The sequence below is a fragment of the Panulirus ornatus genome, chromosome 28, assembly GCF_036320965.1.
Source record: "Panulirus ornatus isolate Po-2019 chromosome 28, ASM3632096v1, whole genome shotgun sequence".
Lineage (NCBI taxonomy): Eukaryota > Metazoa > Arthropoda > Malacostraca > Decapoda > Palinuridae > Panulirus > Panulirus ornatus.
Window position 1 is genome coordinate 1,117,047 of NC_092251.1, and position 12,935 is coordinate 1,129,981.

General features: G+C 41.4%; 1 protein-coding gene across 5 annotated transcripts in view; it reads right to left on the reverse strand.

Annotated features, from left to right (window-relative positions):
- The window catches only part of LOC139757756 (retinol dehydrogenase 12-like), a 146,758-nt gene that overhangs the window by 98,718 nt on the left and 35,105 nt on the right, over window positions 1-12,935 (reverse strand). For all 5 annotated transcript variants that reach the window (XM_071678529.1, XM_071678528.1, XM_071678527.1 and 2 more), the window contains one exon: window positions 5,975-6,205. In XM_071678529.1, coding sequence (XP_071534630.1) covers window positions 5,975-6,205 — 231 coding nt within the window. The remainder of the gene's footprint in view (window positions 1-5,974; window positions 6,206-12,935) is intronic.

Genomic DNA, 12,935 nt, shown 5'->3' on the forward strand with positions numbered 1-12,935 from the left:
AGACCTTTCCATCTTTGTCAACTGTATCATATGCCTTCTTCAAAATAAAAACCTGATCCACACAGCGTGTGCCACTTCTAAAACCAAACTGCTCTCCGGAGAATCTGATGCTCTGTACATGCCTTTACCCTCTCAATCAATATCCTCCTATACAGTTTTCCAGGAACACTCAACAAACTTATACCTCTGTAGTTTAAACACTCACTTTTATCCCCTTTGCCTCTGTGTACAGCGGCACTATACATGCATTCCCCCCTTCACTCATGTTCCCAAGTGTTTTCTTATCTCATGCATGTTACTTACCTCCTCCCAAAACATCTTTTTAGTTTACCTAAAGTTTAATGATACTCTGTCATCACAACTCTCATTTGCCCTTTTTTCAACCCTTGCATGGGCTTTAGACAGGCATGAATGGAGGAGGGTGGATGTGTTGGAAATGAAATGTTTGAGGACAATATGTCGTGTGAGGAGTTTGGTCAAGTAAGTAATAAATGGGTAAGAGGGATGTGTGGTAATAAAAAGTGTGGTTGAGAGAACAGAGGACAATGTGTTGAAATGGTTTGGACACATGGAGAGAATGAGGGATGAAAGATTGACAAAGAGGATATACGTGTCAGAGGTGAAGGGAAAAAGAAGTGGCAGACCAATTTGGAGGTGAAAGGATGGAGTGTAAATGATTTTGAGCAATCAGGGTCTAAACATACAGGAGGGTGAATGGAGTGCACGGAATTGAGTGAATTGGAATGATGTGGAATACCGTGGTGGACCTGTGTTAGCAAGGTAGTGCAAGGGAACAGACGAAAGAATGGCCCAACCCAATCACATACACATGTATATACATACACGCCCATATACATACCTATACATTTCAACGTATATATACATATACACAGACATATACATAAATACACATGTACATACTCATACTTGCCGCCTTTATTCATTCCCGTTGTCACCCCGCCACACATGAAATAGCATCCCTCCTACCCCCCGCAAGGTAGTGCAAGGGAAAAGATAAAAGGCCACATTCATTCACACTCAGTCTCTAGCTGTCATGTGGAGCCTGGATGTGGAAAGGGAGCAGTGGTTTCGGTGCATTGTATATATATATATATATATATATATATATATATATATATATATATATATATATATATATATATATATATATATATTTATTATTATTTTTTATTATACTTTGTCGCTGTCTCCCGCGTTTGCGAGGTAGCGCAAGGAAACAGACGAAAGAAATGGCCCAACCCCCCCCCATACACATGTATATACATACGTCCACACACGCAAATATACATACCTACACAACTTTCCATGGTTTACCCCAGACGCTTCACATGCCTTGATTCAATCCACTGACAGCACGTCAACCCCGGTATACCACATCGCTCCAATTCACTCTATTCCTTGCCCTCCTTTCACCCTCCTGCATGTTCAGGCCCCGATCACACAAAATCTTTTTCACTCCATCTTTCCACCTCCAATTTGGTCTCCCTCTTCTCCTCGTTCCCTCCACCTCCGACACATATATCCTCTTGGTCAATCTTTCCTCACTCATTCTCTCCATGTGCCCAAACCACTTCAAAACACCCTCTTCTGCTCTCTCAACCACGCTCTTTTTATTTCCACACATCTCTCTTACCCTTACGTTACTCACTCGATCAAACCACCTCACACCACACATTGTCCTCAAACATCTCATTTCCAGCACATCCATCCTCCTGCGCACAACTCTATCCATAGCCCACGCCTCGCAACCATACAACATTGTTGGAACCACTATTCCTTCAAACATACCCATTTTTGCTTTCCGAGATAACGTTCTCGACTTCCACACATTCTTCAAGGCCCCCAGAATTTTCGCCCCCTCCCCCACCCTATGATCCACTTCCGCTTCCATGGTTCCATCCGCTGCCAGATCCACTCCCAGATATCTAAAACACTTCACTTCCTCCAGTTTTTCTCCATTCAAACTCACCTCCCAATTGACTTGACCCTCAACCCTACTGTACCTAATACCTTGCTCTTATTCACATTTACTCTTAACTTTCTTCTTCCACACACTTTACCAAACTCAGTCACCAGCTTCTGCAGTTTCTTACATGAATCAGCCACCAGCGCTGTATCATCAGCGAACAACAACTGACTCATTTCCCAAGCTCTCTCATCCCCAACAGACTTCATACTTGCCCCTCTTTCCAAAACTCTATATATATATATATATATATATATATATATATATATATATATATATATATATATATATATATATATATATATATATTTCATTTATTATGCATAATCATTGTTTCCAACATCAGTGAGGTAGGGCCAGGAAACAGATGAAGAACAGCACATCCACTCATATACACAAGCATATACATAAACACCCATACATGCACATATTCATACATATATCAACATCTATACATATACACAGACATATACATATATACACATGTATATATTTATACTTGCTTGCCTTCATCTATTCCTGGTGCTACCCTGTCCCACAGAAAACAGCATTGCCACCACCTGCTTCAGCGAGGTAGCACCAGGAAATCAGACAAAAAAGGCCACATTCGTTCACACCTAATCTCTTTTGGTTACATCCATACACATTCAGACACCCCAATCTGAGCCTTTGAGGAGGATGAGCACTCCTGTTTCTTCTTTTAGAAATTAAATACAAGAAGGGGAGGGTTTCTAGCCCCCTCTCTCCTGCCCACTTTAGTCGCCTTCTACAAAACCAGGGAATATGAGGGAAGTATTCTTTCTCCCTATATGGATGTAACTAAGATAAGAAGAAAGGAGAGGTAGGTATTATGTTTGAGGAAAGAAAGCTCCCTGTTCTGGCTCTGAGTGAAACGAAGCTCATGGGTAAAGGGAAAGAATGGTTTGGAAAAGTCTTGGGAGTAAAGTCATAGGTTGGTGAATGGACAAGAGTTAAGGAGGGAGTAGCATCACTCCTGAAGCAGTTGTGGGAATGTGTGATAGAGTGTAAGAAAGTAAATTCTTGACTGATGTGGGTAAAACTGAAAGTGGATGGAAAGATGGGTGATTATTGGTACTTACACACCAGGTCATGAAAAGAAAGATCATGAGGCAAGTATTTTGGGAGCACCTGAAAGAGTATGTCACCAGCTCTGGTGGACGAGAACGGGTATTAGTGATTTAAATGTGAAGGTGAGCAATGTGGCAGTTGAGGGTATAACTGGTATACATGGGGGATTCAATGTTGTGAATAGAAATGGAGAAGAGCTTGTGGATTTGTGTGCTGAAAAAAGACTGGTGATTGGGAATACCTGGTGTAAAAAGAGATGTACTTAAGTATATGCATGTGAATAGGAGAGATGGTCAAAGGGCATTATTAGATTACGTGTTAACTGAGAGGCGTGTAAAAGAGAGACTTTTGAATGTTAATGTGCTGAGAGGGGCAGATGATGGGATGTTAGATCACTATCTTGTGGAGGCCAAGGTGAAGATTTGTTGAAGTCTTCAAAAAAGAAGAGAAAATGTTGGGGAGAAGAGCATGGTGAGAGTAATTGAGCTTGTGTGAGGAAGCACCAGGAGAGATTGAGTGTAGAATGGCAAAAGGGGAAAGCAAATGACATGAGGGGAGTGCGTAAGGAATGGGATATGTTTATGGAAGTAGTGATGGCATGTGCAAATGATGCATGTGACATGAGAAAGGTGGGAGATGGGCAGATCAGAAACAGTAATGAGTGGTGAGATGAAATAAAGTTGTTAGTGAAAGTTAGTGAAAGAGAAAAGAGGCGATTGGATGATACTTACAAGGAAAGAGTGCATATGACTGGGAGATGTATAAGGACATAAAGCATGTGTATGAGTAGGAAGAGAGAAGAGTGATTGGTTACCAGTGAAGGTCAGGCTGTGGCAAGGGTGTGTGATGTCCCCATGGTTGTTCAATCTGTTTATGGATGAGGTGGTTAGGGAGGTAAATACAAAGGTTTTGGAGAGAAGGGTGAGTATGCAGTCTGTTGGGGATAAGAGGGCCTGGAGGTGAGTCAGGTGTTGTCTGCCGATGATACATATGAGCACTGGTGGTTGATTTGCTTGAGAAACTGCAGAAGTTGGTGACTAAGTTTGGATAAGTGTGTGAAAGGAGAAAGCTGAGAGTAAATGTGAATAAGAGCAAGGTTATTAGGTTCAGCAGGGTAGAGGACGAGTTAGTTGGGATGTAAATTTGAGTGGAGAAAAACTGGAGGAAGTGAAGTGTTTTAGATTTCTGGGAGTGGACTTAGCAGCGAATGGAACCATGGAAGTGGAAGTGAATCACAGGGTGGGGAGAGGGGGCAAAGGTTCTGGGAGCAATGAAGAATGTGTGGAAAGAGAGAACATTATCTTAGAGAGCATGAACAGGTATGTTTGAAGGAATACTAGCTCCAACAATACTATACGGTTGAGAGGCACTGGCTATAGATAGGGTTGTACGGAGGAGGGTGGATGTGTTGAAAATGTAAAGTTTGAGGACAATACGTGGAGAGAGGTGGTTTGACTGAGTAAGTAACAAAAGGGTAAGAGGGATGTGAGTAAATAAAAAAGAGTGTGGTTGAGAGAGCAAAAGAGAGTGTGTGGAAATGGTTTGGACATAAGGAGAGAATGAGTGAGGAAAGGTTTACAAAGAGGAATTATGTGTCAGAGGTGGAGGGAACAAGAGGCAGGAGACCAAACTGGAGGGGGAAGGAGGAAAGAAAAAGATTGAGCAATCGGGGCTTGAATATATGGGAGGGTGAGAGGTGTGCAAGGAATAGAGTGAATTGGAACGATGTGGTATACTGGGGTCAACTTGCTGTCAATGGACTGAACCAGGGTATGTGAAACATCTACGGTAAACCATGGAAGGGTCTGTGGGGCCTGGATGTGGATAGGGAGCTGTGGTTTTGGTGCATTACACATGACAGCTAGAGACTGAGTGTTAACGAATGTGGCCTTTTTTGTCTGTTTTCCAGGCGCTATCTCGCTGAAGCGAAGGGCATCAATGAGATTACCTTGATTAGGGGCATTCAGCTGCTCATACTGAGACAGGAGAGAAAGTACATATTAAAAACAGTGAAGCCACATTTTTCTGTCTTCCTTCGAAAGAAGGATTAACTTAGTTTAAACCTTAACATGATATGAAAAACATGTCTCTACATTCCCACAACAATGAATAATCCCTTGTAAACTCTACGTGGGTATTGGTCAGCATCAGAGTTCAACAGGTAATGAAAGCAATGTTACCAGTGTACTGTGGCTTTTCTCTTTCACTGCCTGCATACAATATGAATATCTTTTAATCCTAAAATGATGAGTTAAGCCTGAAAGATGATAAAGCATGCATAACTGAACGATCTTTAATTACTAAATAATGCATGAAAGGTAAAAATGAAGTGAAACATTACATACAAGATTATCAAGTGGTCTAGGTTATGTAATACCAATTCACCTAACTATATCTCTCATGCCCGTTCCTACCGGAAACTCTCATCATGGGGTGTCCATGGCAAGTCTCCACTCATCCCTGTCCTTACATGTCTCCCTTGTATACACCATTCCATGAATTCTTCTCCTATTTCTCTCCCTCCAGTACTCTTCCACTGTATTTCCCCATGTCACAGGTAGCCTTCCTCTCACACCAAATTGACCTACATGAAACGCATCAGTCAGCAAAACCCTATCACTTTTGTTTAGCATTTTTATCAAGAACTGATTCTTGTGCTTATATAGAGGCTATCAGGTTAAGAAAATGAATTAACATGGTTACAAAACTGTGAAAATAGCAAAAACATCAAGTTGTTACGTGGTGCCTCCATGTGCGAGGACTGCTGAAACTAGTTACTACTATAATGCATGCACCATCTTATTGCTGATGGGATTCTTTTTGAAACTGAAATTCAACTGATATAAAAGATTACACCTAAACTGATTTTTCCTAGGAACTTTATAATAGAAATATCACCTGGAAAAGTTTCTGTTAGATGTTGAGCAAAAAGATGTATGGCTAATTTAGAGATGCCATAGATCTTCACGTGATCAGAGAAAGTCCCCAACTCTCTTAAATGTCTAGGCCTGAAGAGGAACAAATCTTCGAGAGATACCAATTTATGAGCCTCTGATGAAACAAATATGATGCGGGCAGCTGGTGAGACTTGTATTATGTCTAGAAGCAAGGTTGTCAAAAGGAACACACCTGGAATAATGCAAAGTCATGTTTAGAGAATAAATCTGGAATAATGTGCAGACATGCTAAGATAACCTTTGATAAGATTATCACATAAAAATGTTCACTTTTTCAATGATAACCTACTTTCTACTGTAAAACTCTTTCTGCTGGTTTTTGTGACACAGTTCCAGAGAAGTGGATGTGGAGCTGGAAGAAACATAAACTAAAAAACAGGTGGGCATCAATAAGGAATATATAGAATACAAAAATACTATAAATACTTCTAAAGCCTGCTTAGATGCAGGTTCCCCCCACAAATACTGAATAATGCCAAAGTGAATTTACCCAAAGGCTGCTTGGGTTATGGAAAGGAGTGAAAAAAAAGCAAGAAAACTGAATTTCCCTTGCCTCTCTGTGCATGCGCTCTTCACTCTCCCTCCTGGATAGCCTGAAAGCAAAGTTCACTCAGAGAGAAGGAACAAAGAGAGAATGGGAGTAAAGTTTGAAGAAACTCAAAGACAAGATTATGGGTAAACACAAAAAGCACTACATGAAAGACATTCTCTATTGCAAGTTAGGAAAATGTTGTTGATTGCCTTCCTAAGACATTATAGCATTAGATGCTACCTCGCTAGCTCAGAAAATGGAAAATATATATGAAAAAATACATATGTGAATATGAATGTGTAAGGATGTAACCAAGGTGAGAAAAAAGGAGAGATAGGTAGTATGTTTGAGGAAAGGAACCTGGATGTTTTGGCTCTGAGTGAAACGAAGCTCAAGGGTAAAGGGGAAGAGTGGTTTGGCGAGGTCTTGGGAGTAAAGTCAGGGGTTAGTGATAGGACAAGAGCAAGGGAAGGAGTAGCACTACTCCTGAAACAGGAGTGGTGGGAGTATGTGATAGAGTGTAAGAAAGTAAACTCTAGATTGATATGGGTAAAACTCAAAGTTAATGGAGAGAGATAGGTGATTATTGGTGCATATGCATCTGGGCATGAGAAGAAAGATCATGAGAGGCAAGTGTTTTGGGAGCAGCTGAATGAGTGTGTTAGTGGTTTTGATTCACGAGACTGGGTTATAGTGATGGGTGATTTGAATGCAAAGGTGATTAATGTGGCAGTTGAGGGAATAATTGGTATACATGGGGTGCTCAGTGTTGTAAATGGAAATGGTGAAGAGCTTGTAGATTTATGTGCTGAAAAAGGACTGGTATTGGGAATACCTGGTTTAAAAAGAGATATACATAAGTATACCTATGTAAGTAGGAGAGATGGCCAGAGAGCGTTACTGGATTATGTGTTAATCGATAGGCGCGAGAAAGAGAGACTTTTGGATGTTAATGTGCTGAGAGGTGCAACTGGAGGGATGTCTGATCATTATCTTGTGGAGGCGAAGGTGAAGATTTGTAGAGGTTTTCAGAAAAGAAGAGAGAATGTTGGGGTGAAGAGAGTGGTGAGAGTAAGTGAGCTTGGGAAGGAGACTTGTGTGAGGAAGTACCAGGAGAGACTGAGCACAGAACTGAAAAAAGTGAGAACAAAGGAGGTAAGGGGAGTGGGGGAGGAATGGAATGTATTTAGGGAAGCAGTGATGGCTTGCGCAAAAGATGCTTGTGGCATAAGGAGCGTGGGAGGTGGCCAGATTAGAAAGGGTAGTGAGTGGTGGGATGAAGAAGTAAGATTATTAGTGAAAGAGAAGAGAGAGGCATCTGGATGATTTTTGCAGGGAAATAATGCAAATGGGTGAAAGATGTATAAAAGAGAGGCAGGAGGTCGAGAAAGGTGCGAGAGGTGAAAAAGAGGGCAAACGAGAGTTGGGGTGAGAGAGTATCATTAAATTTTAGGAAGAATAAAAAGATGTTTTGGAAGGAGGTAAATAAAGTGCATAAGACTAGGGAACAAATGGGAACTTCAGTGAAGGGGGCTAATGGGGAGGTGAAAACAAGTAGTGGTGATGTGAGAAGGAGATGGAGTGAGTATTTTGAAGGTTTGTTGAATGTGTTTGATGATAGAGTGGCAGATATAGGGTGTTTTCGTCGAGGTGGTGTGCAAAGTGAGAGGGTTAGGGAAAATGATTTGATAAACAGAGAAGAGGTAGTAAAAGCTTTGCGGAAGATGAAAGCCAGCATGGCAGCGGGTTTGGATGGCATTGCAGTGGAATTTATCAAAAAAGGGGGTGACTGTATTGCTGACTGGTTGGTAAGGTTATTTTATGTATGTATGATTCATGGTCAGGTGCCTGAGGATTGGCGGAATGCTTGCATAGTGCCATTGTAAAAAGGCAAAGGGGATAAGAGTGAGTGCTCAAATTACATAGGTATAAGTTTGTTGAGTATTCCTGAGAAATTATATGGGAGGGTATTGATTGAAAGGGTGAAGGCATGTACAGAGCATCAGATTGGGGAAGAGCAGTGTGGTTTCAGAAGTGGTAGAGGATGTGTGGACCAGATGTTTGCTTTGAAGAATGTATGTGAGACATACTTAGATAAGCAAATGGATTTGTATGTAGCATTTATGGATCTGGAGAAGGTATATGATAGAGTTGATAGAGATGCTCTGTGGAAGGTATTAAGAATATATGGTGTGGGAGGCAAGTTGTTAGAAGAAGTGTAAAGTTTTTATCGAGGATGTAAGACGTGTACGTGTAGGAAGAGAGGAAAGTGATTGGTTCTCAGTGAATGTAGGTTTGCGGCAGGGGTGTGTGATGTCTCCAAGGTTGTTTAATTTGCTTATGGATGGGGTTGTTAGGGAGGTGAATGCAAGGGTTTTGGAAAGAGGGGCAAGTATGCAGTCTGTTGTGGATGAGAGAGCTTGGGAAGTGAGTCAGTTGTTGTTCACTGATGATACAGCGCTGGTGGCTGATTCATGTGAGAAACTGCAGAAGCTGGTGACCAAGTTTGGTAAAGTGTGTGAAAGAAGAAAGTTAAGAGTAAATGTGAATAAGAGCAAGGTTATTAGGTACAGTATGGTTAAGGGTCAAGTCAATTAGGAGGTAATTAATGGAGAAAAACTGGAGGAAGTAAAGTGTTTTAGATATCTGGGAGTGGATTTGGTAGCGGATGGAACCATGGAAGTGGAAGTGAATCATAGGGTGGGGGAGGGGGCGAAAATTCTCGGAGCCTTGAAGAATGTGTGGAAGTTGAGATCATTATCTCGGAAAGCAAAAAAATAGGTATGTTTGAAGGAATAGTGGTTCCAACAATGTTGTATGGTTGCGAGGTGTGGGCTATGGATAGAGTTGTGCGCAGGAGGGTGGATGTGCTGGATATGAGATGTTTGAGGACAATATGTGGTGTGAGGTGGTTTGATCGAGTTAGTAATAATAGGATAAGAGAGATGTGTGGTAATAAAAAGACTGTGGTTGAGAGAGCAGAAGAGGGTGTTTTGAAATGCTTTGGTCATATGGAGAGAATGAGTGAGGAAAGATTGACAAAGAGGATATATGTGTCAGAGGTGGAGGGAGCGAGGAGAAGTGGGAGACCAAATTGGAGGTGGAAAGATGGAGTGAAAAAGATTTTGAGTGGTCGGGGCCTGAACATGCAGGAGGGTGAAAGGTGTGCAAGGAATAGAGTGAATTGGAACAATGTGGTATACCGGGGTCGACATGCTGTCAATGGATTGAACCAGGGCATGTGAAGCGTCTGGGGTAAACCATGGAAAGTTCTGTGGGGCCTGGATGTGGAAAGGGAGCTATGGTTTCGGTGCATTATTACATGACAGCTAGAGACTGAGTGTGAACGAATGGGGCCTTTGTTGTCTTCCTAGCGCTACCTCGCGCATATGAGGGGGGGGAGGGGGTTGTTATTTCATGTGCGGCAGGGTGGCAATGGGAATGAAGAAAGGCAGACAGTATGAATTATGTACATGTGTATATATGTATATGTCTGTGTGTGTATATATATATGTATACGTTGAGATGTATAGGTATGTATATTTGCGTGTGTGGACGTGTATGTACATACATGTGTATGTGGGTGGGTTTGGGCATTCTTTCGTCTGTTTCCTTGCGCTACCTTGCTAACGTGGGAGACGACAAAGCAAAATAAATAAATAAATAAATAAGAATATGAATGTGAATAAGAGAAAGGTTCAGTAGGGTTGAGAGACAAGTTAATTGGAGGTGTAAGTTTGAATAAAGAAAAATTTGAGGAAGAGGTGTTTTCAATATGGGAGTGGACTTAGCAGTGGATGGAACCATGAAAGTGGAAGTGAGTCACAGGTGGGGGAGAGGGGTAAAGGTTCTGGGAGTGATGAGGAATGTGTAGGAGAAAACATTATTTTGGAGAGCAACAATAGGTATGACTGAAAGATTAGTAGTTCCAAAAATGTTATCTGGTTGTGAGGCATGGGCTAAAGAAAGGGTTGTATGGAGAAGGAAGGATGTTTTGGAAATGAAATGTTTGAGGACAATATGTGGTGTGAGGGTTTGATAAAGTAAATAATGAAAGGGTAAGATGGATGTGTGGTAATAAAAAGAATGTGGATGACAGAGCAGAAGAGGGTTTGTTGAAATGGATTGGACACATGGAGAGAATGAGTGAGGAAAGATTAACAAAGAAGATATATGTGTCAGAGGTGGAGGGAAGGAGAAACAGGAGACCAAATTGGAGGTGGAAGGGAGTGGAAAAGATTTTGAGCGATTGGGGCCTGAACATACAGGAGGATGAAAGGTGTGCAAGGAATAGAGTGAATTGGAATGATGTGTTATACCAAGGTGAACATGCTGTCAACAGATTGAGCTAGGGCATGTGAAGAGTCTGGGGTGAACCATGAAAAGGTCTGTGGGGCCTGGATGTGGTAAGGGAGCTGTGGTTTTGTAGAAGGCAACTAAAAGGGGAGGGAGAGGGGGGCTGGAAAAACGGATGGATTTGTATGTAGCACTTATGGATATGGAGAAGGCATATGGTAGAGTTGATAGAGGTGCTATGTGGAAGTTATTAAGAGTATATGGTGTGGGAGGTAAGTTGCTAGAAGCAGTGAAAAGTTTTTATCAAGGATGTAAGGCATGTGAATGAGAAGGAATAGAGGAAAGTGATTGGTTCTCAGTGAATGTCAGTTTGCGGCAGGGGTGCGTGATGTCTCCATGGTTGTTTAATTTGTTTATGGATGGGGTTGTTAGGGAGGTGAATGCAAGAGTTTTGGATAGAGGGGCAAGGATGCAGTCTGTTGTGGATGAGAGGGCTTGGGAAGTGAGTCAGTTGTTGTTCGCTGATGATACAACGCTGGTGGCTGATTCAGGTGAGAAACTGCAGAAGCTGGTGACTGAGTTTGGTAAAGTGTGTGAAAGAAGAAAGCTGAGAGTAAATATGAATAAGAGCAAGGTTATTAGGTACAGAAGGGGTAAGGGACAAGTCAATTGGGAGGTAAGTTTGAATGGAGAAAAACTGGAGGAAGTGAAGTGTTTTAGATATCTGATAGTGGATCTGGCAGCAGATGGAACCATGGAAGCAGAAGTGAGTTACAGGGTGGAGGAGGGGACGAAGGTTCTGGAAGCGTTGAAGAATGTGTGTAAGGCGAGAACCTTATCTCGGAAAGCAAAAATAGGTATGTTTGAAAGAAAAGTGGTTCCAACAATGTTATATGGTTGCGAGGCATGGGCTACAGATGGGGTTGTGCAAAGGAGAGTGAATGTGTTGGAAATGAGATGTTTGACGAGCACGAGGAAAACCCCTTCCCACACATTTTGTGGTGGCAAGTACTCACAAGCAGTTACAGCCACAATGGGGCATGGACACTATATTTTTTCTTCCTCTGGATTTCTGAGTCAATTAAATGAAAAAAAATGAAAATCAAAAGGTTCAACTTGCTGTAGATCCAGTGAGCTTTGTCTGGGCTACCCTATAAGTATGAAAGTTTACTCCTACTGTGCTTCTTTTCTTGTACTAGGTATATTTACAATGTCACAAACTTCAACAATTTCTATGGTACTGTAGATTGGGAAATGGAAATCAGCAGTCAGAAACCAGGGATTTATGGAGAGATGTTCTACAAAATCTACAATGAAGGACTAATAACCTGGGTACCTCAAGCCTCAAATACTGAAAAAGTGGAAAGAATGATTTACTTAAAAGACGTCACAAAGAAAAGGAGTTTCGAGATGTGCAGTGACAAAGATATAGACAGCACTCCAGCCAGCCAACATATGCATGGTATAAGATGACAGAAGATGAGTATAACAAAACAAAAAATGACCACCAAAGAAATCTTAATAAGAATATTGAGGGCGAAGCAGGTGAAAATCGAAACATTTTCATATATTCATCTAGAGTCAGCTGTCAGTTTAAGAGCATCTAATCAGGCAAAGGGATCCAGAAGGAGGAATTATATGGGATGATGTAAGAATATGTGAGGAACTGAATGAATAGTTCAAAAGTATTTTCACAGACAGATATCATAGCCCCAACACCACTGAGATGGACTTGGGAGGTTTTAGTAATCACCGAGATATCTCCGAAAGATACCAGTATATATACCAAAATGTCTTGATCCACAAGGGTTGTGATGTAATTTTAGTGTAGGTGCTAAAGATGCTCACAGAAATGATAGATAAATCACATAAAATACTATTGAAGATATCACTGGAGAGAGGCACAAGGCCAAGGTAATGGAAAAAGGCAACTGTAATACATCCCTTTCTATATGAAAGGATACCAGGAACAGGCAGTGAACTACAGACCAGCCTTACTAACAAGTATGGTGTGTAAGGTTCTCAAAAAATTAATTAGCAAGTAAGTAGCATTCTACAGAGGAGAAAGTACCAA